The sequence below is a fragment of the Plecotus auritus genome (genome assembly GCF_963455305.1).
Source record: "Plecotus auritus genome assembly, chromosome: 4".
Lineage (NCBI taxonomy): Eukaryota > Metazoa > Chordata > Mammalia > Chiroptera > Vespertilionidae > Plecotus > Plecotus auritus.
This window is the reverse complement of record NC_137775.1, coordinates 97,244,097-97,271,884: the sequence shown is the minus strand read 5'-3', so window position 1 is coordinate 97,271,884 and position 27,788 is coordinate 97,244,097. Positions and strand designations below refer to the sequence as shown.

General features: G+C 41.5%; 2 protein-coding genes across 5 annotated transcripts in view; one reads left to right on the top strand and one right to left on the bottom strand.

Moving 5' to 3' along the window:
* STK38 (serine/threonine kinase 38) overlaps positions 1 to 27,788 on the bottom strand; it is a 123,099-nt gene that overhangs the window by 50,089 nt on the left and 45,222 nt on the right. The window lies entirely within an intron of this gene.
* On the top strand, positions 121 to 26,457 carry KCTD20 (potassium channel tetramerization domain containing 20). The gene is made up of 8 exons (XM_080666100.1): positions 121 to 271; positions 10,843 to 11,045; positions 14,093 to 14,366; positions 18,358 to 18,460; positions 18,819 to 18,939; positions 20,036 to 20,233; positions 21,639 to 21,749; positions 23,093 to 26,457. The coding sequence occupies exons 2-8, from the start codon at positions 10,886 to 10,888 to the stop codon at positions 23,383 to 23,385; spliced, it is 1,260 nt and encodes a 419-aa protein (XP_080522226.1). The 5' UTR covers positions 121 to 271; positions 10,843 to 10,885; the 3' UTR covers positions 23,386 to 26,457.

Here is a 27,788-nt window from a genome sequence, read left to right as displayed (position 1 = left end):
GGGTGGGCGTGTAGGGAAGGAAAGGGGCCACCCGCAGCGTGGGGCCGAGGCTACGGCCCGCGTCCGGCTTTCCCAGCGTGCCCCGCGCGCCGAGGGGACTCTTAACGTGAAGCGCCGGGTGATTCAGCCGCGTGGCCGCGCCGGCCAGGGCAGGGGGCGCGCGCCCTGCGGCACGGCCGGTCCCCGCCGCAGCTCCTCGCGGCGCGGAGTGCGCGCGCCTCGCCTCCCGGGCGGATTCGGGTCGGCGCCGGAACGAGGCGGGGAACGACAGGTAAGTGGCGGCGGCCAGGGCCCCAAGATTTGCCTTTGTGTCCGGGTGGGTGGTTGGGGTGGGTGGAGGGCGTCACCTCAGGACGCCGCTCGGCGGAAGTCCGCCTGGTCCGACCCCCACGCGGTACCAAAATCCTCGCCGGGAAAGATGTCGGCAGACGGGTTCCGGGCGCCCGTCCCCGTGCCAAGGGTGAGGGCTGACAACCCGGGGAGGGGTCACCTGCGTGGAAATAGTAAACACAGTCGTGGACCGCGGAAGTGTAACTTGTGTGTTTCCTGCAGGCCTTTGGTGTTTTTATCCCGCCAGAAATGACGAGAACTTCGAGGTGTTTATTGTTAGAGCATTTGCAGACACGATTTCTTTCTGGCAATTAATTGAATTCATTAAGAATTATGTAGTTGGTCGGACTTCCTCCCAAACTGGAGCAGAGCGCATTCTGCTCGCTCTCACCCTGGCTTCCGCCTTCCTTCTCTGTCACCCACAAAAAACCAGCTTTCACAGTGGCTCTGCCTGCAAAAGAGCTGGGAGAGCCTTAATCGGTCATTTCCTTTTACATAAAACCTTACTTTTTATAGCAGACAGTGTCTTCAGGTTTACAAGCCTAGCTCTGCACTATCAAAAAACCTCTTCTGTTTTGGAGTTTGTGATTCTTCCTGAAAATTTCTGGATTGAAACGATTTGTTTATAAACAAACCAGCCAGCAAAATAACAGGATAAACAAGGCTGCAGAGGAACTGTTGACCAGTTTGTGAAAATGTGTGTTCCAAGCCCTCTAATTGTGCCTCTGTTGGCTACTACCTGAGAAATGGAGGGTTTTTTTTAATGGTTCCCAAAACAAAGTGTTGTATAATATTAGTGAAATATGATGAATCTAGAATCAAAGAGCTTCCCTCTCAACTGCTCCCCACCCCCCAAATCCTGGCGCAGTGCTTCTCAAACATAAGGTTGCTCCTTAAAAATGCCAGTACCACTCCCAGAAATCCGACTAGAGATCTGGGATGGGTCCCCGAGTATGCTTTTACGCAAGTACCCTCTTGGTCTGGTACTGGTGATCCAGGGACCACGCTTGGAGAAACGCCACCGGAGGGCCGGCCTGGGAATGTCTCGGACCGCCCAGCTCCCTTACCCCTTTGTTGATTTCCTCTCCCCTGCCCCCTAACTAGCCTGGAAGCCCTGACCGGAAGGAAACTTCTAAAAAGATAGTGTTTTCTTGGACTCTGACACGAGGGTAGGAAATGACTTCATACATATTTCTAATATTGCCTTGGTAGTTTAGAGGTAGCCAGTGTCCATAGATCTGTCCTTTTTCCTTCTGGGGGCTATTCAGTATCAACACACCCAATTGCTACACCCCCTTCAACTAGCCCAGTCTCCTTCCCTTAGAACCAGGGCAGCCAGTGCCATGTAATTCCCATGGCCTTGAGCTCTCAGATTTCCTGGTATGTAGCAGTACCAGTAGCACTTATAAGGGCTTTCCGTTCAGTTATCAAATACTTCCAGTAATGCCTATTTTGTGCAAAGCACTGTAGCAGGCCATTGTAGCTACAACATTGCAAAGATGGCGCTGTTACATGGCTCCCTTGAGGATCACCTCTGCTGCTAAAAGCTCTTTCTGTTTCTTAGTCCCTCTTCAAATAGATGTGTTGGGAGGAGGTTAAAGTTACTAGGCTGTGTGTTTCTGACCATTTTCCTGTCTTTGGTATCTTTGTGGTGTCTGATTTCTCTTATTAATCCATCTTTTTCTATTGATACACAAAGCATCATGTGTTGCCTTCCATGGTCCTGGGCTTCCTGGTTATCACATCATTCTCTGCGCTCAAGTCTGAACACGCCCGCACCTCCTTGCCTAACCGGAGTAGAAAGTGTAGGGAAGTTGTTGGAAAATGAATGATTTCTAGTTGGAATACCCAGAGTCATGGAAAGATGAGGCTAAGAGAAACCTATTACAAATATATCTAGTGCAATGCTCTAGTCTTTCAGAAGAATCTGAGAGAGGACATAGATGGCAGAATGAGTACTCCTGGCTCCACTAAGTCATCTCCAGAAAAATGCTTCAAAAATGGAAAGGTCCAGGAAGTTAAGTTATAAGGAGATGAGGAAAATGGAAAGACTTCCACATGTCTATAAAAGCAGTATTATTTGGAAAAAATGGAGCTATATAAATCATGAAGAGTTGGAGTACTAAAATACGGAACTCTTAAGCTTGAAAAAAAGTAGTAAAAGGAAAAATAAGAGCAAATAGGTAGTTATAATCCCAAGAGATTTCTTTTTAAAGATTCAGTAAAGGTTAAGATAAGTACATTGGTGAATTTTTATTATATTAGATGTTTAAGCAATGTCCAGAATCTTTTGACGTCACATAACTATATTGTTGTCCTTACCAAAGTTATTAGGTATCTCTGTTGGAGACATATGCCAAAGACTGCTTTATGTGAAGTCTTTATAATTTTTAAAATAGTTCTCCCAAATAGATACTATTATTATTCTTAATTTACAGGTAAGAAAATTGAGGCTCAGAGAAGTTAGTCATGTGCCCTGATTAACACAGCTAGAAAGTGGTGGAATTAAGAACCAACCCAGGTGATCTGGTCCCACAGCACTTGCTGGTAAATATGGGAGGCAGGGTAGCTTATGGTTAAATATAGCTTCCCTTTTAGTAATGCAAATGGAAAAACACTTACAGTATCAGTTGTTTGAAAAGAAAAAGAAACAAGAGAAAGGGTTTAGGAGAGGAGATTGATCTTTACTCGGGGTTAATTATACAGATGCTTAGGCTCACAGGGAGAGTATGTAAGGAAGGCATGTGTGGTAACCTTGACCAGTATTCAAGAAATGCAGTACCATGAGTTCTTTTTCTGCACAGAAAAAAAGTCTTCTGCATAGCTGCGATATTAATCTAGAAATATAATTTATCTTTAAAGTATATAATGTATGTAAGTTAATATAGGTGAAGTAAATTTACATTTTACTTCTTGAATTAAAATTTTGATTAAATGCTGTCTTAACAGTAAATATCAAAATTTCTCTAGTATTAATAGTTTAAATTATCCACACATATTTTTGTTAACATTTCACTGGAATGAGTTATGACAGTAATATTTTTAAGTAAAGGAAATTTTTACTTCCGTATAGTAAGAGTTGGAACAAACAGAACTGCATTCTGGGTCATAAACTAGTACATGGGATCTGAATGTGTGCAGTTGCCATCTTCATTAAGTTGTTTTTTTTTTGTTTGTTTGTTTGTTTTTTAATATATTTTATTGATTTTTTTACAGTGAGGAAGGAAGAGGGATAGAGAGTTAGAAACATCTATGAGAGAGAAGCATCGATCAGCTGCCTCCTGCACACCTCCTACTGGGGATGTGCCCGCAACCAAGTTACGTGCCCTTGACCGGAATCGAACCTGGGACCTTTCAGTCCGCAGGCTGATGCTCTATCCACTGAGCCAAACCGGTTTTGGCCATCTTCATTAAGTTTAATGTTCTATGAGAGTTATCACAAGAATTCCAAAACTGATAAAGCTGGTGTTATTCATTGCAAAAGAAAAGTATAAATGAGTAGTTAAGACAATTTTAAATATTAGAAGAAAAAATTTCTCTATTGGCAACTTAAAACTTAGAACTTCTAGATAAGTGACATAGAAAAACAATGGGAAGATGTTAAATTACAATTATGCATGACATTAACACAGAGTAGATGGCTCAGTGGAACAGGGTTTAAAAATCAGAGTAAGCATATATTATATGTTAGTATTTGAGAAAATTGACATCTCAACCACTGTGTTGGGGGGGGGGGAATGGACTCTGCAGAATATATTGTTAAAGCAGTTAGTTGGTTAACCGTTTTAATTTTGTTAAATCTTTACCTCATGCTAAATGCCAAAATAAACTCTATGTGGGTTAAAGTTTAAATTTTGAAAAAGTAACTATGAAGTGGATTGAGTTAAATTTGATATAACCATACAATGGAATATTACGTACCATTGAAAATGATGTAAGGCTGTGATTATTGACATACAACCATGTTCATTGTATGCTGGAATACAAAATAGTATTTACAGCAGAATTTCAAATTGCAAAGATAAAAGAAATATATGTTTTTATTTATATTAAGAAAGTTAGGAAGAGGAGTTAGGATTGATTTTTGTCTTTTCAGTGTTTTCTGCCAGGAACAGTGAGCATGTTACCACCCAGTGCAGGATTATCATTTGTCTTTGTTGTTTAAAATTTGACAGCAGTAAAAAAGCTAAAAGAATAGACAGTTTGGTAGGAGAAGAGAAAGAATATGGCATTTTCCAGAGGGAAGAATGGAAAGACACAGAAAGTCAGGTGCAAATGAAAAGTTAGGCAATTGAGGCAAAAAATAATTCAAAGAACTCCAAAAGCAATGCAGTGTGTAATTTCACCAAATCAGAATGAGAAAGATAGCTGAAATCAGGAAAACCATACAATAATCAGAACATAAAAAATATATTCAAAAGTGGAGGAGGAGCGTGATGAATTTAAAGAGTCAAATAAATGCTAAGTAATCATACAAGGGAGATTCACATACCCAAATTCATCTCATGTCTTTGATACAGCTTTTTGAGGGCTTTCCTATATATTCTATTTGAGAAAGGATTGTCTTAACTTTGTAGTGGTAGATATCATCCCATTTTTATGCTTAAAACACTGAAGTTTAAAGGACATTTTCTTGGTGACTTGGCTAGTTAATAACAAAGCCAAAGCCAGAACCTGCTTTGCTTCAGTCTACTGGGTGGCCCTGTCATCATCATATTGTCATCTCGCAGACTTTCAGGGAGATGTGAGCATGTCCTGGGAAACATCCAGTGATTCTAGTCAAGCCTGACAAACTTGATGGGAATAAATCACGGCTATTACCTAATATCCACCTGGCGTGGGCTTTTTCCCCACCCACTCAAAACTTCTAAAGCTCTCAAAGGTGAAATTTTGGAAGTATTGCTGAAAAGGAATGGCTTTTTAAATGACCACATTAGAATGAGATAATATTTCACTTATCAGATTAGCAAAAATAAGGAAGACTGAAACACTGCTAGCAAGAATTCTGGAGAGTGGATACTCCATGCTGCTGGAAGAAGTGTAAATTGGTACATTTGTAAAGGATAAGCTGGTAGTATATATACCTTTCTCCATAGCAGTTTTAGTTCTAGTTTATTCCAAGGATATAATAGGGTAGATGCCCAAAAATATGCATGCAAAGGTTTCACCACACGCTATTGATTTTTAAAGTATTTATATCTTTCTATGTTGACTGAATTTTTTTCTGTTAGCACATATTACTTTTATAAGCAGTAAAAAAAAAAAAATGCTATTTTTATGTATGGAAAAATAAAACCATCTATCACAGGATTCTTGTATCACTACCGTAACTCCTACTTGATAAGAACTTCAGCAATAATGACCCTGGAAACTACTGGTTTTTTCTTTCATCTCTGACAAGTAATAGAAGGAATAATTCCTACAATCAATAAGGCAACATGGTTTGGGGGAAGCAGTGGGATTGGTTGGAAAGAATATAATAATCCAAGGACCTAAATTTTGAATCTATCTTTGCCTCTTAGCTAGAGTGTGATTTGGGGCAAGTTGCTAACCTCTCTAAAGCCTTTTTTTTTTTTTTTTTCCCCAGCAGTAAAGTGAAGATAATGAAAATATCTCTCCTGGGGTAGTTTTAGTAACAAATACTATTAGGTTTGTAAGAGATCTTTGTAGACTCTGTGGTTCAGGAATAATAACAATAATCAACATTTATTGAGTGCTGTATACCAGGCATCATACTGAGCACTTCAAATGTATTAACTCATTTAATTCTTAGAACAACCTGTGTGGTTTATCCTCTCTTACAAGTGAGCAAGTTGAGACACAGAGAGACTTAGGAACCTGCCCAGGGCCAGAGTTATAAAAGGTGGAGCCATAATGGAAGATCAGACTTGGGGGAGAAATGTAGCAAGAAATCTATAGGAAGTAGTTATGTCTCACCATTCTGCCAGAGTTCTTTGAGGAAGACGGCAAGTATGTGGGAAGGGAGGACCCAGTGGAAATAACTTACTTACAAGGGTTTCTCTCTTTACAGAGTCAAACAACTAAGTTACTGGGGGTTTGGGGATATAAAATAGGAAAGCTCCAAGATTTAGAAATGTTAAGAATAAAGTTTGTATGGGCTTAATCCTGGAGTGGTCTTACTCAATATTTTTAGAAATAATCTGGAAAAAGGAAAATCAGAAGGCCTTAAATAGTCAGAAGACAGAATTTCTTCTGAGACTGGAACATTAGGGCTGCACATGCAAAGGGAGAGAATAGAAACGTGACAGAAAAGCTTCAGCAGAGTTGGATTTTTTAAAATATCTATAGATCTCTCACATTGATGTTTCTCTTTGTTTCTCCTCCTCCCTTCCACTCTCTCTAAAAATCAATGGGAAAATATCCTCGGGGGAGGATTAACAAAAATAACAATAATACATGAACTACATATAGCGAGATAGATATAGTTAGGTAGATATAAATATCTAAACACACGCACCCAGAGTACATTTTGAAGATGGTAGCCTCTTAGCTATCAGTTAGTAATATCCTAAAAGGTGATCATGTAGACATTTTAGATTGTATTCTATCACCTCTGTTGTCTCTCCCTCCCTCTATTTTCAGGAACCCTTTTAACCAGAAATCCTGTGTATCACCAGAGAGCATATGTGAAGCAAAATGGAATCTGTTCACCTCTAATAGAAAGCATTAGCAGGGTTCTCATTGCTCTGCATACTAGACCAAAGTCAATAGGCCATTAGAGTAGTAAAAGAAATGTAGTTGTTTTCACATAACAGCAGACTGAAAAAGGACTAGGATTTGTATCTGAAATGAAGATTTGGCAAAGATATAATTACTTTCTGAATTTAATTATGAATTATAGATGAAGGGTGAGTTGTTTATTTACCAATTTCTATGGCATTCTACCACATCTTCACCACCGAGCTCTGACAGAGAGGAGACTTGGCCCTGAAGTAAAAGATCAGATGCTATACCATAACAGTCTGAAAGCATAATGCTTTTGAAATGCATCCATGTTAAGTTTAATTGTCCCCAACCCCATTCCATCTGGATTTTTAAAATCTGAATAGTTCAATGGCAAGATATTGAACTTAATGGAACAGTGATCTTGTTATCTTCTTCAGAAATAGAGGAAATTGCAAGTAGAAAGAAAATACACTTGTTATCTAGAGATTATTTTGGATTAATACTCAAGATGACAATGTTCTAGAGAAAAACCAGTGTGTCCTGTTTTTAGGTGCAAGGAATATGTGGAGATAATTCCACTAGCAAAAATTGCATGTAAATTTTCCAAGATGGGGAGATTATGATGCTAAATGTCTTGCTGTTTCGGGTCAGCAAAACTAAGACTTAAAATTTGGGCCTTCATAGGAGGCCTGTGAAATAAATAAGTATATTTGTGTAGCTCTTTAGAGTGTATAAAATGCTTTTATGTGAGATGTGGAGGTGAAGCTTGAGCTGGCTTGCTTCTTAGCTATACAGTTTCATTAATATATTTCTAACTCCTAGTTGTGTTCTGAAGCAGTCTCTCCAGTTACTGTTAGGTGTGCCAGGGATGTCATGATCCTTTGCTTCTTGTATTTGACTTTTAGGACTGTTGGCCAAAAATAGTGTTGTAGCAATAGAGAACTATATTGTTGAAGTACTTTGCTCAGTTCTTTTCTTTTTCCCCCTCTTTTTTCTTTTTCCCTTAGATATGTTCTGAGGACCAAGATTCATTTGAGGGATGGTTACAGAATTGAACCATAGTAGACAATGAAAATATACATTCAGAGTTGAATAAGACACCCATCCTGGAAGGAAAATACACCCCTACTATTTATTAAGTTTAACTTGGCTGCTCTGGTGTATGTTGAACAATTTGGTGTTAGGCTGTTTACTTTTTAGGTTTCATAGGTTAAGAGAGTTTTGTTCGGTCATGCTAGGATTATAGAGGAATTCATTCATAGTGGACTTTGGGAAATGTACATTAGGGTTAGGTTATTTCTTAAAGCATAAATCCTGAGACAGTTTCTTGAAAAACTGAGTTCTGAAACCAAATCCAGTTGGGAAAACTGAAAACTGGATCCTGACTTGGAGTTTCATAGTACACTCTGATCTTGTTCTTGGAAGCATTGTTTGTAATAGTTAAGTAAGGTCAACTTAAATATTCATAGGTAGACTAGGCTCATAGAATATTATATAGCAGTTGAAAGGGGCATGAACTAGATCATGCTCTTCCAACATGAATGGATCTCAAAAACATTAATTTAGAGAAATATTACAGAATGGGAGATGCATATAGACTATAGTTTGTTTAAAAGCAGTATGCTTTTAACAGTATATCTGTGTAATATCAATATATTTTTATAAAGTCTAAAAGGGTTTATACCAACCAGGTATAGTCACTTGGAGAAGTGACTAGGGTTGGGGATGATGATCAAAGGGTCCTTTTTAAGAAAGGGAATACTCATGTATTATTTGTAATAAAAATGAACTAAATACAAATAAAATGCTTGTTAATGCTCAACAAGTTAACTTTCTTTTCCCTCATTGGTGATATCTACCCTGCTAATTCCAAATGTTTATAATAATAAAAGTATAATATGCAAAGTGACCAAACGGCCGAACAGCGTAACAACCGTCCGGATGACCTTCCAGACAAAGCCGGGGCTGCGAGGGCCGAGGCAGCTGGGGCTGCGAATGCCTACTCTTGCACGAATTTTGTGCATCGGGCCTCTAGTATCTTTATATTCATTAATTGACTGTATACAAGTTAAACTGAGTTTTGAGCTTCAGTACTATAAAATAGGAAGAATGTATTTTTATTCTAGTCCATTACAATGAAATTATTTTTCACACATTATAAGGAATAAATGAAGTAACATATACAAGCAGTCTACACTGCAAATTTTCAAGAGATAGGTTTATTCAAGCTTATATTTTGGTGCAAGAGATCTTTTGAGAGCAACAAAGAGAAGTTTGAACTTGGTTCTTGAGCAGTTAGTGAAGAGTTGAGAAGCAGCAGCTATAGGTTGAGTGAAACATTGTAGTTCAAACCAGTTAAGCTTAAAGAAGCAAATCCTTTTTTGATCTTTCAATGTTGGTAAGAAATGTGCTTTCCAGTTCCATGGCTATTCTTTACCCTGTTCTATAGACCTGATTTTGGCATCTTCTGAAGCGAACTTGAGAGCAGTAGTGGTTCTGTTTGACTTTGACTTTACCAATCTCCAGGATAAATTTTAAGTGGCTGCATTTTTTGTGTGTACTAGTAAATATGCTTTTTCTTTAAGAAAGGTTAATCCTAAAAAAGCTGTACCCGCATACCAAGTTTTCTGTCAGAACATTCATCTATTGGCTCAATTTGCCTAATGTTATAAGAACCATTGTCTGAAAAGATTTCATCAACTGAAAGTATCTCTTCTTTAAAACAGTTTGTTTTCAGGCACATGTATTGATTCATCTTTCCAAAGTGTTCATTTTTATATTTCATCCAAGTTAAAACAAGGACTAACTGATCAATCAACTTTATGCTAAAAAATGTATTAATACAAGCTATGAAAGGAAGAATTCAATTCACAATACAAATATTTATTGGCACCTCTACATACTTGCATGTCAGGGAAATTCAGAGTATTAAAACATGTTACTGCCCTTCGTGACCAAACTTCTTCCTAAATTGGTGTTAGCCTGCAATCCATATGCATAAAAATTGCTGGTGATGTAAGATGATTCTTCCACCAAAACAAGTGGAAATTAGTAGAGTATAAATGGTGAAAGTACTGGGTAGGGTGAACTTCAGGAATGTTTTCAGTAGTTGGACAGCCCCCAAGGAGAAGGGCTGCCAGGCATGACTACCTGGAGGAAAGGTATAAAGCCTCCTGTCTCTATTCTGCCTCATTGGCGAATACCTTGCACGTGGCATTTGCCAGTAGGTGTTATTCATGATGATAGTGCACTGCTGAGGGGGGAGTTAGCCTTGTGTCCAGTGACATCTTGGTGTAATTTTGAGGTGGGTCTTGGGGATTGAGCATAATTAACAGAAAGTGCGAGAACTTTTTTTAGTGCGGGTGACGTCTAGTTTCAGCTCTCATGCTAGCATTATCGTTGTGATTGTTTTGCATTACTTTGTGCTTCACCGTTGCAGGAGTATGTGTGTCTCAATTTTTAAAAATATATGGCAGGTTTTCTTTAAGTGATCAATTGGACTCTTGCCCTCCTATGTCTCTGTAGTATAAATACCACCATTTAATATGTGGAATTAATCATGAATGTGGGCAAAGTCAGTGAGTGCATTCAATGCCTGTCTGTGGATAAAGCTTAACATTATTCTCTAATAACAGGTTTCTCAACAGACCATTTAAATCAGCCAATTCCTCTCAATATAAATCACAGAGATGTTTAAGATGTCATTTGTTCTCAGAACAAGAATGAGAGCTGCCTGTCAGTTCTCTAGTTTGGCTTTCATGCCTTGGAAGTCCTTGGAAACCTGTTTTGAGAGAGTTCTAAACCATGCATATTCCTGTCTTGCAGGTTTTTTTCTGATCAAGTGGACAGATCAGCATAGAGTCCAAGGATGAATGTTCATCGTGGCAGTGAGAGTGACAGGTTATTGCTGCAGGAGGCCAGCTGCCTGATGGATGAAACCTCAGCTGCAGCCCAAGAAAAAGAAACTAATAGCCTGACTTCTTCTGGTCTTCAAAATCTTGCTTATCCGCTAACTCCCAGGAGTGATGGTACGGAGACTAGATATTGGCTTAATGTAGAGGGCTTTCTGACACCTGAGCATCCACTCTGCCCAGAAGATATAAATGTTCTTAATCTTTATAAATAAGATATCCAGTTAATTGGCTTAGCTTACCTTTCACAATTACATAAAGCTAACCATCACAGAAAATCTCCACTTATTCAATAAATCTAGAACATCTAATTTAGGCATAATGGTGGGAGAAAAACAGTCATGGGTTTGCAAGCAAAAGACCATTCAAATTCTAGCTCTGCTACTTATCAGTTGTAACCATGGGAAAGATTCTTAATCTTTCTGAGCCCTGCTTTCTTAATCTAGGAAACAAGGATATAGTATTCTTCTGACTTCACAAGGCTAGAATATTAGAGTTAATGGATGCAAAGGGTCTTGTAAACTTTTTTCTCTTTTGATTTTAGAGAGAGAGGGAGGGAGAGGTATAGAGAGACAGAGACATCAATGAAAAAGAAACTGATCGGCTGCCTCCCGCACGCCCCCCACTGGGGATGGAGCCTGCAACCCAGGCATGTGCTCCATTGGGAGTGGAACCGGGGAACTCCTGGTCCATGGGTCTATATGCTCAACCATTGGCCCATACCGACCGGGGTCTTTTTAACTTTTAAATAAAAACAGTAGCAACAATAATAGCAATCACCACTTATTGAGCACTCACTGTGCTAGGAAGTTTACATACATCCCTTTAGATCAAGAGTGGCAGACTGTGGTCAAATCTGTACTACTGCCTATTTTTGTCGATAAAATTTTGAAATACAGCCATCATGCCCATTTGTTTACATATTGTCTATGGCTGCTTTCTTGCTACAATGGTAGAGACTGACCCACTAAGCCTAAAATATTTACTTTTTGGGTCTCGACAGAAAGTTTGCCAATCCCTGCTTAGATTAGTCCTCCTTTTAAAAATGACGAAATGTGGGTAACTTGCTCGGGTTCGCACTGTTAGGATGTGGGGGACTGAGATTTGAACCTGTGTCTTTTGCATCAGGCTCTGCTATTGTATATATATCAGCTGATAGACAAGCGGAGTCACTGCTCCCTAGAGTGCACCATTAGAGAGAAGTTGTGCAGTGAGTCTCTTCCTGCTCACCTGTTTTAAGGATGGAACCTGAGGCATCCTTCAGAAATCGACCTAATTTAATTGCTTCATTGCTGGGGGCAAATCAAGCTTTCTAGAGAACTGAATTAGTGATTTAGATGCCTACTTTCATTTTTAAGTATGGCACTGCCAGTGTGAAAGCCTGTTTGGTGATTAAGGTGTTTCTTGCTACAAACCTGCCTGTGGATTGTGTGGGACTTAGCTCTTGGTATGCAAAATCAGGGCCACATTGAAAATTTATGTCCTGCAGAAGCTGTAGGATGTAAACCCTAAATTGGTTTTCGGTCTAGATTTTGGTTTCCTTTTCTCCAGAAACAAGTGGAGGAGGGGTTAGGGGGGCGGTAATCAGACCAATTCCCCAAAGGTCATGGGCAGTAATCATGTTCATGAAATATTGTATGCAAATTTAAAATATAGGAAGGGTGGGAATGAGAAATTCAGTTGTATCTATAATATTTTATTTCTTTCCAAAAACAGTTTGAAGAAGGAGAGAAAAATGTTAACTAAGCTTGCCAAATCGAAGTAATGGCATATACATGTGGTATTAACTCTATGCTTTGGTATATTTGAAATTTTTTATTAAAAATATTTTTATATTAAAATAAAATAGGAAAACTACCTATTGGAGCATCCTCTGAGCCCTGGCCAGTGTTGCTAAATGGTTAGAGCACTGACACGGGAAATGAAGGGTTGAGGGTTCAATTCCTGGTCAAGGGCATGTACCTGGGTTGCAGGTTTGCTTCCCATCCCAGTTGGGCTGCATGCAGGAGTCAACCAGTCGATGTGTCTTTCCCCTCCCCTCCTCTCATTCACTCTCTCCCCTTCCCTTCCACTCTCTCTGAAAAGCAATGGGCGGGGGGGGGGAATATCCTCATGTGAGGATTAACAAAAAATAAAGATAAATAAAAAATAAGAGCATCCTCTGGGAATCCTTTTGTAAGCACTGGCTCCTTGCAGCCAGAATTATGAGAAATAATCTGTTAAGTCTCATTCCCTATCTCCTGTGTACACCCAGAGTTCATTAATTCCATCTTAAGTTTCTTGCATGATGTGGTATTGTTCGTTATTAAGTGCTCTCACATTCTTTCAGTTGCTAGTCAATCCTGTGAGGTAGGTGGAATGAACGTTATTCTCATTTTAGAGATGATGAACCAGGTTTAGAAAAATAAATTACTTAAAGAAAATAGCTTTTTGGTGATAGAATAACTGAGCATGAATCCTAATCCAAGGCCATTTGCATGGGAATTTTGCAGCTGATACCAAGACCTGCCTGTTCAGAAGTGGTGTTGGTGATGCTAGGATGCTCCTTTGCATAGTGAAAATGCATTTTTCTGTGACTTCTAGGAAAAGTGATGCATTAGACAATAGACTCTATCATTGTCTTTCTGGAAAATAAAATTTGGAAACGTTTTAAAAAATGTAGAAAGTAAATTGTTTTGGCACACCAGAGGTAGCACAAATAAAACACAGGAAATATAAGTATTATTTGGAGAAGTGAAAACAGAAGTAAAAAGTTACTGCTTCTGTGGAACAATACTGACAATACTGGGGCAGCCATGGGGTGTGGCAGGGGATTGCTGGTTTTCCACAGAAAGTTGTCTAGTGTTTTAATTTTTTTAAACCATATCGAAGTTTACTTTTAAAGTTTTTAATCATTTTATTTTGAAATGTGGATATTACTGCCTTTATCCCCCCTCCCCACACACACATGCACTTGGCATGAGTTGAAAAAAGCTCAGGGGAATCCAATGTAAGTCTCTTGTTATATTTTTTCTTTACTTGCTCTAGGCAAGAGTTTTTGCCTGTTTGCCCCTAAACATCTATGGAGTTTTTGTTTAATCTTTCATTGTTTTTTAAAGAAAACGGTTTATTTTCCCCCCAAGGCTTTTGCGATTGAGTTATTTTGGTTTGTTTGTATCTTTTAGACCTTTCACTGGACTATGCCTCTCAGCCAGCAAGTCTCCAGTTCCCTCACATAATGCCACTTCCCGAAGACAGCAAAGGCTCTTGCTTCCCAAGTGGGAATAAACGGAGCTATGAACCTTTTATTGCTCCAGAACGATTTGGAAACAGCACTATGGGCTTTGGCAGTAATGTTCATTCCCAGGCACCAGAGAAAGTGACACTTCTTGTAGACGGCACACGTTTTGTGGTGAATCCACAAATTTTCACTGCTCACCCGGATACCATGTTGGGAAGGTAATTGATGATACTTCCCTTCTAAATGCACTCTGTTTCTATGACTGGAATACCTGCTGTTTATTTTGCTTTAGACGTGAAAATGAAAAGCATTACATTGCTGATTTTCTGCCTTCCTCCTTTGGTGAGATGGAGGGCAAGCTGGTACAAAACGTACATGTGTTGGTAATTTAGAGGGCTGGGTATTTTATTTATAAAGCCAGTATAGTGAACAAAAGAAGGGAGTGCAGCCAGAACTGTGAGAAATAATCTGTTAAATCTCATTCTGTATTCCTCTCACTCTAAAATGGAAGTCAGATACTTAATTTATTTTATTCACAATTTGTATAACCTCCCAAAAGCAATGTTTTCTGAGTTCTCCGAGTCAAAGATACTGGGATAAAGTGAGAGCTGTAAATTGAGTTCATCTTTCTTTCGTCTTTTGCCTTTTTATAAAAAAAAAAAACTAGAGGCCCAGTGCACGAAATTCGTGCACGGGGCGGGGGGGTGGTGTCCCTCAGCCCAGCCTGCATCCTCTCCAATCTGGGACCCCTCGAGGAATGTCCGACTGCCCGTTTAGGCCCTATCCCACAGGCTGGGGCCTAAACGGGCAGTCGGACATCCCTCTCACAATCCAGGACTGCTGGCTCCCAACTGCTCGCCTGCCTGCCTTCCTGATTGCCCCTAACCGCTTCTGCCTGCCAGCCTGATCACCCCCTAACCACTCCCCTGCCAGCCTGATTGATGCCTAACTGCTCTTCTGCCAGCCTGTTTGCCCCTAACTGCCCTCCCCTGCAGGCCTGGTCACCCCTAACTGCCCTCCCCTGCAGGCCTGGTCCCCCCCAACTGCTCTCCCCTGCAGGCCTGGGTCCCTCCCAACTGCCTTTCCCTGCAGGCCTGGTTGCCCCAACTTCCCTCCTCTGCCGGTTTGCTCACCCCTAACTGCCCTCCCCTGCTGGCCTGATCGCCCACAACTACCATCTCTTGGAGAACTGGTCCCTCCCAACTGCCCTCCCCTGCTGGCCATCTTGTGGTGGCCATCTTGTGTCCACATGGCAGGATCTTTGACCACATGGGGGCAGCCATCTTGTGTGTTGGAGTGATGGTCAATCTGCATATTACTCTTTTATTAGCTAGGATAGAGGCCTGGTGCATGGGAGGGGGCCAGCTGGTTTACCCTGTAGGGTGTCCCGGATCAGGGTGGGTGTTCCCTTGGGGCGTGAGGCGACCTGGGCGAGGGGCCTGTGGTGGTTTGCAGGCCGGTCATGCCCCCTGGCAACCCAAGCAGAGGCCCTGGTATCTGGGGTTTATTTATCTTCTACAATTGAAACTTTTTAGCCTGGAGCGGAGCCAAGCCTTCTGCTTGCTCCATGGCAGCAGCCATTTTGGGGGGGATTTATGTATCTTCTATTATTGAAACTTTGTAGCCTTAAGCGGAGGCCTGGGCCGGCCAGGGCTGCAGAAGCTTAGCTTCCTCCATCGCCGCGGGCAACCCTAGCCTCCTGCTCTTTCCAGCTCCGTGGCTGCAGCTATTTCTGTTTGGATTTATGTATCTTCTATCATTGAAACTTTGTAGCCTTGATTGGAGGCCTATGCCGGCAAGGGCAGGCGGAAAGCTTGGCTTCCTCCATTGCCGGGGAAACCCATGCCTCTCTCCTGCTCTCTGTGGCAGTAGCCATCTTGGTTGGGTTTATTTGCATATTCGTTCCTGATTGGCTGGTGGGCGTGGCTTGTGAGTGTAGCGGAGTGATGGTTAATTTGCATATTACTCTTTTATTAGATAGGATAGAATTAGACAAAGGTTTCACAGGACATAACAAAGCCATTTCACTGAAAAGCAGTATTTTGCCTGCCGTCTATTGCCAGTTATGCTTGGAAATAGATGTTTTACTGTCATTTTCTGATGCCTCCATCACTACTTGTTTTCTGAAACTGAATCTATACATCTGGTTTTACTGTTGTTTCTTTATTCTTCATGTTTCATTCAGACTATAGTCTTATCCTCCTCTCACTGCCCACTGCCCCAGCTTTTCAGGGTTAGAATTTCGGGAATGGAAAGAGCCTGCCCAAAGGAGCACTGTCCACACGTGCTCTTGGAGCCTGGGCTGGAAGTTAGGAGACCTCTTTCTGGCAGTCATAGACCTTAACATGAGGAGTAGCAAACAGGATCAGAGTAAAATAATAATAATGTGTGTGTGTACACACACATTTGACTTTTAAGGATTTTTATCTACTTAGAAGTAGATGTTATTTAAAGATTTAACTTCAGGATATTGAACTAATTTGAACTGAATTAGAAACCAGAGTGACTACACTAATTTTCCTGAATCTTAGGACAAATGGGATCCAGCTATTCAAATATGTGTTTACTTGAACATATACATACAAATTTATGGTGAGCCATTTTTAACCAAAACCAAACCTATATATTTCTCAAACATCTGAATTAAGATTAAATGAGAACATTAAATCATTTTCTAAATTGGCCCTGTATTTTATCAGACTTGACTTCCTGTGCTCAGTCTTGGTATCACCACCATTAATGTCCTGCCGCCAGCCACCCCCCCCCCCCCCCCCCCCCCGCCCACAGTGTTCCTGTGTTCCTCGGGGCAAGCTGGCTGAGGTAGGTTTCCTCTGAAAGTGGTGATAAAGAGAAGAAGGCAAGCATTATCTGGGTAATAGATTCTTGGCTAACAGTGGTTCTTTGATTCTAGGAATGGGTTGTCCCAAGAAGAAGAGAGTCGGATTTCTTTATCTAAATGGTTCATCAGTTGAGTGCCAAGGTCATGAATTCTGAGAGTTACTTAGGTTTGTTGTCCTGTGGCTACATAACAGTATTCGTAAGCCCAGCCATTGTGCTTACAGATGTGGACCGCTAGCCCACAGAGGGGACAAGTTGAGAGATCAAGAATGGACTAATGCAAATCCATGCCACTATTGGAGAACTAGGTCCTGCTGATGGTAGGGGATCATATTGCATTTGTTCACTCTTGATTCATACCTGTCTCAGCTAGATTTTAGCCAGAATGGTCCAGAAAAATGTCAGCATTCTTTGAAGACAGTTTTTACCAAGATGGATTTCTTATGTATGGTCTAGTGATTTGGAAAGCATGTGGAATGGAGTCTTTTTCAGACCTTTAAAAGTAGCCAATTCAGAGTGGAGGTGAACGATTTTGAGCAGTTGAGCAGCAGGACTTCCCAGCAGGTTAAGGAAGGAAACAGCAGTGCGTCCCCACTGAGAACTCAAGTCAGGCTGCTGCAGCTAGCAACTATCTGCCCGCCCTTGTGTTCACTTCCCATCCCAGATGCTGCAGGAGTCATAGTCATGGGGCCAGTTTTCCTGGATGGTATCTGAGAGGAGGAGGAAGACTGGGAAAAGGTGAATCAGAAAAGCAACCTCCTTCTCAGACCCTCATGACCTCTGAGTTCATGTCCAGAGCAGGCCTGCCTCTCTGAAATATGTCAAACTGCTGAGCCTAATGCCTACCCTCCTTTTCTACTGGACCTGAAATTCCCTTAGAGTTACTCCTTGGCTTGAAGAAGGGCATTTTCCTCCCAGAGCTCCACCATTGAAATGTACCAGGAAAGGGGAAGCATTAACATATCTGTACCTATTAATACAGATTCATCTATCAGATTAGAGGTTGAAAAGCAGAATTCAGGAATATTGAGAATTGGCATTCCAGGTAGGTAAATGCTGATAGAGGAGGGAAAGGAATAGGAAAGACCAGGAGCATGAGACACTGTCTCTCTGAGCTGCCTGGCACATACACAGGCAGATTCCCGGCAGTGGGAGCGCAGGAGAGGCAGCCCTCACATGCTCCAGACACTTTCCCAGGGCTTGCTTCATGCCCCTCGCTGAAAGCAACGCTGCCTTCTTTCCCAGTCTGAAGGGCATTTCCTAAGACTTGAGTACGTCATGGGGGCTGGGTCCCAGTGCTCTGTTAACTTACACTAGGAGAGAGTGAGAATCCTGCTGGAGAAGGTCACGTTGTTGCCTGCTGTCTTTCAGAATGTTTGGACCAGGAAGAGAGTACAACTTCACACGGCCCAACGAGAAGGGGGAGTATGAGATTGCCGAAGGAATCAGCGCAACTGTCTTTCGAACGGTGCTGGTGCGCAGGAGCCTTTTTGTTATATCCTCTTCCGTGGGCCCGCATGATCAGAAGTCCTGAGAGTCCACCAGGCTGTGTTACTGACTTAAGGGTCTCCAGTTTCCAGTGACGGACTTTCCCGCTTTACTTTTTATTCCTGTAACTTAAGTATTCTTGCTGTATGAGCTCAATCAGGTATCAAGTTGTGATTTACCATGTCAGGACATCCAGGAGCCACTTTACCATTTAGTGAATCAACCAACTTGGTAACAGTGCTAGTAACCCATCACTTTAACAGAACCAGCAATGAATAGGTGTTGAAGAGGTAATTTTTCATCTTGTTCTTTACCTACATTTCTTCCTCCTAATCTATTTACAGGATTATTACAAAACTGGTATCATCAATTGTCCTGATGGCATCTCTATCCCAGATCTTAGAGATACGTGTGATTATCTCTGCATTAACTTTGACTTCAACACTATCCGATGTCAAGATCTGAGTAAGTACAGGAGCAGCTGAACTTAGTTTGCCTGTAATTGATCGGCATTTTTTTACTGCTAACCAGAGATTCTCAAGTACGGGTGGAGAATCATCTGCAGGGGCAGAGAGGTGTTACTGTCCCGTTCCCTCTCACGCTTCAAAGCATTTTGAGGACGTGCAATAAACAAGAGAATGTGTAGTGGGCTTTAAACCTAGTTTGGCCCGTGAATCACCAAGCTAATTCCTTCCCTTCTTGGGACCTTGGTGTCTCAGCCTTTTTAACAATAAGGATACTGATTCTCAGATCTGTGGGAAGTCTCACTAGGAAAGTTAAACAGCATAAATCGGCTGGATTCTTAACAATTATATTTATCATTATCATTAACTTAGTGTTTGTTAAGTGCTTGCTTTATAGATGTGAACTTGGTATAAATCCTATAATCCTAAAAGATGGGTGATAACCCCATTTAACAAATGAGACTGAGAAGTTAGCTTGTTCAAAGCTCTAAGCATTAAAAGCTGAAATTAGAACTGATTGTCTGACTACAAACCCCATGCTCTTATCATTACCTACTAGGCTCCCTGAAATTATTTTTAAATTGTTCTTTGAAGTTCATGATACATTTCCCTGCAGACTCCATGAAGTTCTCTGGACTTGTGGATTCTCTACTGGGTCTAGTATATACTTAGAGCAAGTCCCTTGGTGTCTCCAAACTTCAGATTCTTCTTCTTCTGTGTACTCTTAACTCCATGAAATTGGGGTCTAGAGGATCTTCAGAAGCGGTACTACAGAGTCATCCCCAATTGATGGTTCTATCTCTTGTAGAATTAATGTTTATGATATGACACTATATGTTCAACAAAACGTTCATTGATCAGAATGCTCAGGGATTATTAAGCATGAGCAAAGGGAAGCATGGTAGAATGTGAAACACATCTAACAAAATCAGCTTAATTACCACCTTGAAGCAGGAAACAGTCTCTGCCTTCAAGTGGGTCACTTCTCTGGACCCTATCAATGATAACAGCTATTACCCGATAATCTTTTTCACTCTAGTAACATACTAGTTTGCACCTGGGCAGAGAGGATGCTCACCTGCAGTTTCTCTCCTTAGGTGCTTTATTGCATGAACTATCTAATGACGGTGCTCACAAGCAGTTTGATCACTACCTCGAAGAACTGATCCTGCCCATCATGGTGGGCTGTGCCAAGAAAGGGGAGCGAGAGTGCCACATCGTTGTGCTGACAGATGAGGATTCTGTGGACTGGGATGAAGACCACCCCCCACCCATGGGAGAGGAATATTCCCAAAGTAGGAGCCACCTGCATGATGTAGATGTTTTTTGCAAGAAACACGCTACCCAGAATAGCAGCTAGATGCTAGAACCAACGTGAATATCACTGTTGAGCCAGTGATGAGCACACTCGCCTGGATGGTCAGTTCAGTGTAGTGATGCAGATCTAACTGTTATGCTGTGGAACATAGTGAATGTTATACCTTCCATGCTACTGCTGGTGCCTGGTACTGTGTCAGTTCTGAGGTAGCATGTTAAATGGTGGTGTCATTCTTCATTTTTAAATCCTTTTGAATTGATAATACAGAATTCAAAAAGTACAAAAGGATGTACGTAGAGAAGTCTTGTTCCCACCTCTGCCTCATCAATCCAATTTTCCTCCTCAGTTTCTTCCAGACATTTTCAATGCACATACATAAGCACATGTTTTTCCTTTCTTTCAAATGATACTGTATAGAATACAGACTATTCTATACAATTTCTTATATTAAAAGCCTCCATGCTCTTGTTTATAGCTGTATAGTATTCCATTGCATGATTGTGCCATAACTGATTTAACCAGCCCTGTTGATGGACATTTAAGGTATAAATTATAAATGATGCTGCAGTGAATAGCTATTTATTTATTTATTTATTTATTTATTTGAATTTTTATGAGTTTATTTGAGTCAAACTGAAGACATATGCCAGGGAGCAAGATCTCAAATGGTCCGTGAATATCCTTTTTAAAACAATCTTTTCACACATGCATATCTCTGTAGAATAATATTCCTAGAAATAAAATTTCTGTCAAAAGCTTTGTGCTTTTATAATTTTGATACATGTTGGTAAATTATCCTCCATAAAGGTTGAGTCAATGTACACTCATAAAACATTAAGAAGGTTTGTTTTCTGCACAGTGTTTTACTAAAGTTTTATATTTGCTGTTTGAGTTTTGGTTTTCATTTCTCATTTCATGAATGAGACTGACCATCTTAATTTTTAAGAACCATTTTAATTTCCTGTTAAACTGTATTTTTTCCTTTAGCCCATTACAAAATTGGATTGTTAGTCTTTTACTTAGAGATTTGTGTAATCTCTATTTGTGACCTATTTATTAAGGAAGTTAGCCCTTTGTAATATGAGTTGCAAATATTTCAGTTGATTGTCTTTTTAGCTTTAATAGTGGTTTTGACTAAGTAGAGATGTATTTTTATGTAGTTGAGTGTATCAACTTTTCTTTTATGGCTTCTAGGTTTTATGTCCTACCCAGAAAGGCCTTCCATATCCTATTTATCTGTGATCGATGTGAATTTTTTTGGCATCAGGGCCAAAAGAAATACAACTTTCATTAGTCTGATTCTGTTAGCTCATCTCCTTCCTCTTATGGAGTCTTTGCTCCATAACTAACTCCAGATCTTTTGTTTTTTATTTTTCCCACAGTTCTTTATAGTTCTAAGCTCTACAGATTCTTCAAGTATATTGAGAATCGGGATGTTGCTAAAACAGTATTAAAGGAACGGGGCCTGAAAAACATACGCATTGGAATTGAAGGTAAAAACATCCCAGTCAGTATTCAGCTTGCATAGCTTATGGAGGTAGCCTGCAACTATGGTCATAGTTTATGTCCTTAAAACTTCCAGAGGACCTAGACAGTGGACATATGAAAACTACATTTCTACCCAGGTTTCAAGGATCTTTATTTTTGTTTTGTCCTTATGTTTCCTTTTCACTTTATTTCCAGTTGAAAATGCTTTAAAGCAGCTGCAGGAATAAGTTCCAATTTCCTGCCTTAGTATAAAGAGAGCAGTGAGGGCTAAGGCCTCTGGGGGTAAATGGAGCAGGTCTCAGGGCTCACCAAGGGGAGAGCCGTTCTGCCAGCAGTCTTGGTGAGGATCTTTCTGGGATCTGGAAGGGTCCTTCTGAAAACCCTTGGAGGCCATCCTGGTCTCTCCTCCACGGGACTTGGACTCATGTTTTGCTACTCTTATTGTCTCAGTCTTGCCCATAGAACCCATCAGGCCTTCATTGTGTCTGAATTAGGTTAGAATTTAAAGTTGGAAGAAATTTTTGAGATCATCTATTAAACCTCTTGTACTTCCCTTGTCTCTTTGGAAACCTCAGGGACAGGGTGATAGGGATCACTCCATTTCCCACAGCAGCACATCAGGGTGCTCTACCATCAGAACATTCTTCCACATAATAAGATTTCTCTCATTTCCATGTGACAGCCTTTCAGATACCTTAGGCAGCATCTCTGTTTTTTTCTTTAGGCTGAACATTCCACATTCCCTTAACTAGTTCTCATACAGTGTGCCCTCTAAGCAGTAGAATTAGAGGGTGGAGTAGCCATGCCCTAGCAGGAGTTTCATTCTGTAGTGTTGTTGCCGGTAACTAAAGCAGGAGTGGCGAACCTTTTTTCTGCCAAAGGCCATTTGGGTATTTGTAACATCATTCACTTAATATAATTCACTTAATATAAATGTATGTTGCTATGAAAAAAACTCCTAGCTTTACTGAATTTCAGGTTCTGCCTGCGGTTGCCCTGGCAGGACCAAACCAAATGATTTTGCAGGCCTTATATGGCCCGCTGACTGGATGTTCCGCACCCTTGAACTAAAGGCATCTGAAATTAATAAGAGGTTTCTCTCCCACTTCCATTAGAAGGGATAGAATTTTTGTTACTTCCCTTCTGGGGATAAGACCGACTAACTGAGCAGGAGGGAATAGAGCGTGTAGGTGATTGGGGCTGGGAGGACATGGTCAGAGGCTGGTCGCTTCCCCTGTAATTTTCATGCTTTGTCTTTGGATTTGGGAGGAAATTGATGTGGTAAGGAAGTATGAAAGCCAGAGTGAGCATTCGCTGAAGTCATGAGAACGGTCTTTTTCTGTTTCAGGTTACCCTACCTGTAAAGAAAAAATTAAGAGAAGACCTGGTGGCCGATCTGAAGTCATCTATAATTATGTGCAGCGTCCTTTTATCCAGATGTCATGGGAAAAGGAAGAAGGAAAGAGTCGCCATGTGGACTTCCAATGTGTTCGGAGCAAGTCCCTCACTAATCTGGTAGCTGCTGGAGAAGATGTCTTAGAGGACCAGGAGATATTGATGCATCACCCGCCCCAAGTGGATGAACTTGACCGGCTAAATGCCCCACTTTCTCAGATGGCTTCTAACGACTTTCAGGATTAAGGCCAGCTGTGGGTCCACCTCTCTGCGAAGCGTTTGTCTGTCTGGGCTGCCGAAAGCCAGTTCTCCCCATCCTTTTCCTTTCTCCCATAATTAACGTGCGTCCTTTTCAGTATATCTGCACCTCCGCAGGGGATGAGAAAGCACTCACTGGTAATGAAGCTCCCAGCTTTGCAGCAGCCCTGGTAACTTGAAATTTTAGGTCTGGTGCTGTTCACTGAGCCTTTGCATAACTGCAAAGCAGAAAAGGAAGTCAAGACTCCTGTTGCCTCATTCGGCAAAGCAGTTCTGATTCTTTATGCTGTGTCTTGGCTTTTGTGTGTTTTGTTTTATACCAGGCACATCACTTAGCAGCAAAGGGACCAAACTTAAAGGAGACAGCCTCTATCTTCTAAAATAGAACTAATGGCATACTCATTAGAGGTTGATGAAGATGCCATTTCTAGTAGCATCTGTGCCCAGATTGCATCAGGGAAGAACTAGGCTCGTATTCAAAATGTCTAGAAGGAAACTCTTAGGCGGTAAAATTCAGTTTTGTTTTTTCATTAATGCAAGAACAATCCAAAACCACATGGATTCCGTGACAGGAAGGAAAGTGGCATAACAGTGTTTATGGAACCCTAGCATCATGGTGTTTAGATCATTCATTTAGAAGGAAACTCAAGTAGAAGAACCTCTCCAGATGGGGCCACTTTGATTGTCCTGGCTTGGAATTGGTGAGAAGCCATAGGTCTTCACCCAGGAGCAGCATGTTGCTGTGGATGTGGATGGGCGACCTTAGATATGACATAAAGGCTCTAGATGTGAGCAGACATTTCTCACAAGGGCTCAGTTTCTCAACAGGAAGACTTGTAAGAGCTCCAGTGAGGGGACATTTGGGGGAAAGCTGGGTGGGGAAGCATTACCTGCTCAGGCTTTGTCCCAGTACAGGATTCTTCTTTGTGTATTCCTTTCATGCTTAGGGAATTTCTTTGGATACCAGGATATTTTCATTTTGAAATAGCCTATCAGCTGCTCACACTGAGTAAGAAACCATATTAATATCATCCCCGAAGGAAGGATGAGTTGAAGGGAAATGAGACCTAGAAATTGTTTGCTCTGTCACTGCGTGTTAATGCACAGTGTGTGACAACCAGATCACCCTCCCCAGCACTGAACCGCCTTCCCCAGTGTCCCCATGGCTAGAGCCAGATGTGTCATGGGATCATCTCCCCTTTTGTGCTACAGGCTGGCCTTCCAGTCACCTGCTCGGGGTATTTACTCATCACAACTTACAGAGAGGCACATAGTTTTCGAGTTCTTTAAGAGCGTGACTGGCTTTCTTAAATTCCTTTCCCATAGATGCTATAGGGCAAGCTGCTTGATTCTGCTTTGACCATGCTAGTCACAGTCCTGCAAGGGTGAAGTTGGATGGGCGTTGAAAGCTGCTCTTTCCAGGCTTGAAGAGCAAGTATCTTCTAGTAAGTGTATTCTCTGCATGTGGTCAGCATCACAGTGGAAATCAATGTTCTCTTCCTCTGAAAAGTAATTGGGGTTAAACTGAACCACCCCCCAACTGCAGAGTTCTGATTACCATTGGCATCCATTTGTAAGGCTTATGGCCAGTAGGTAGTTTCATTTCTGTGAAACTGTTGGCTCATATTTGAGGTCAGGTTTGGCTATGACCTTACCAGTATACATTCATGCCCACTAGTAGTTGACCAGCCCAGTATTGTTTAATGGTGCTTCTTTTACTTTTCAGTTGACTTCCATGTCATCACAAAGGAAATTTGCATTGACTGTGCAGTCTGTGGTATATGTATAACTTCCATTACACAGCTAATGTATTGGTAACATTTAGTAAGTGTCAACACGCTGATACTCTAGTCCTTTGCTTAGTTGGAAAGCCAGCTACGAAAGTACGGCATGTAGTGAACATTTTTTTTCTATATAAATGATTAATTTATTCTGACTTTTAAGAACTATTATCTTCTTTCCCCAAATTGGGTTAATGTACTTTTGGCCCCAACGCCATGGAAAATCTGGGGAGGTAAATCTGCCAGTGTCACCAGGTGGTGGTGACTGAGGAAGAAGCTGAGCGGGAGGCTTCTCCTGCACGCCACGTCCTCCCAGCCGGGAGCTCGGCATCATTATAATTTGGTGGTTCCCCTCAGTCAGAGCTGCTGTTTCTAGGGCCAGGACATTCTGCTGTGGCAGGACCTCTCAGCCAACGCAGGCTGGGTTGTAGAATCAGTTACTGGCCACCTGGGCAAGAGGTATTTCTAATACAAAAGGTAGGACTCAGGTTTGGTGTTTTCTTCTAAGTGCCTAAATAAGTAAGCCAGGTGATTTATACAGAAACATTTTCATGAGATAGTTTTACCCAGACTGTCTTACTCAGAGGTATCTCAGCAAGCCAAGATGAACCTGCATTTGAAGTTTAGAATCAGTTCCTGTCTGCATCATATCACGTATAGTTGAGTAGGAAACATTTGCCATTGAGACTTGGAGAGTACTGGGCAAGGAACAGTGTTAAAATGTGATATTAACGATTTCTCAGGCTGAAAGAATGACAGCAAAAGGTAAAGCAGCTGGATTTACTGCACACAATATAGCCAATATTTTCAACTAAAATCCCAAGAGAACGACGTGATAATTAATGTACACAGTCTAAGGAAATCCTGTGGAATAAGCCCAGGAAGGATAGCTATATTTGCATAGTGTTCCAACAGATCCTTGTGTAAGTAAAACCAACCAGAACACAGGCTTTCTTTCACACTGTCGAAGTGTGACATGGAGCCTTCTTTATCTGGTGAAAATAGAAAGTTAAGGGGTTCGAGTAATCTATTTAATGTCATCATGAAATTGTTAGAGGGCATAGTGAGTTCAGAAAGCAAACCTGATGCCTTCGTGGAAGATGGAGCCACAGTCGTGCTCTGGGTGGGACCACCACTGTAGGACGTTCTCTCTTAAAGGCAAAATGCCTTTAGTTTTGCCTCTTTACTTTGTATTTAAAGTTGCACATGTTTACCTACCAGTGTTTACGAAACCCTATATTTGGGATGCTTTTTTTAAAATAAAATATTATAATTTGTGTCCATGTTCTTTTGGCAGAAAATAAAACTAGGTTTAAAAAGGGACCGAAAGGAGCAGCACCGGCCGCCCAGTCTCCTTTCCTACAGCAGCTGTGGGCTTACCTCAGGCCTGTGTATTTCCCACCCTGCTGTTTGTACATCTAGGTTCCAGAGCCCTAATGGTCTCCCTTCTCTAGTTCCTGGTTAACTTGCATTCGAAACCCCTCGAACCCTCAAGTACAACTAAGCAGGACCTCGCAAAGTCAAATGTAAGTTTGAAAGAGGACGCAAACTTTGATGTCCTAGTTTGGGTTTAAGCAAGTGAGGAACCACAGCATCAGTGAAAGGTCCCTTGGAGACATCATAGTAGAGCCCCTTTCTCATCTTTAGCCCTACTCAGGGCTGGTGTCTACTGAGGCCCCTAGCTCAGTTAGCCTGGGAGCCTACTGCTGGTGACACTGAATTTCAGGGGTGCTAAAGCAAGCCTGTGCCTCCCTAGCAGGCCTGCCTTTATCAGCTCAGAGGTTAAGAACATGCTCTGTAAACATGGCCTGCAGAATATGTTCTGTGCCGAGCACTGCTGGGCCACAGGGACACCCTGACTAGGACACGGTTCCTCCCATCAAGGGGCTTTTACGATCACATGGAGAAGACATCGGTATACAGTCCAGGTCACTCAGGAGTCCCATAATGATGGAGTAGCCAGTTTTGACTGAGGGTAGAGGTCATGAGAATTCTAGAGGTGACCCATGAACCAAATTGTGAAGGATGAATACAAGTTGTTTTGGATCCATGAGTATGAGGGGAGGAGCTAAGCCAACTCAACTGTAAGCAAAGATGACATAATTGCTTACTGTCATCAGGGAAGTGGGTGTGGTGAGTAAAGACAGACCTCAGACAACGGTGTATTGGGATGGGAGCCCTCAAGGTTTCATGCAGAAAGACATGGTCAGACTTAAAATTTAGGAGAATTTCTTTGGCAGCAGGGAGGATGACAGGCTTGAAAGAAGGACCCGGCAAATGTCACTTCGAGATCACTGCAATGTGTTCAGCACGGAGTGAGGAAGGCACTGGTAGGATGGTGGCCATGCTCCGGACCTGGGCATGCTTACTGTTGGGAGGCATGTAAGAAGTTTCTGGCTTAGATAGCTGAGTAGATTGAACTAGAAAAAAGGCTATGGAGGCAGGAGGAGTCTTGGACAGCCTTGGCCTGAGCCTGGAGAAGGCCATCCAAATGGCATTTCTAGTAGGCACTTGGCTCCATGAGACCAGGCAATCTGGGGAGTGGTCTAGGTAGGCTCGTCACTTCGAAGACCACCACAAAAACATGGTAGTTGAAGCCGCAGTATGGGG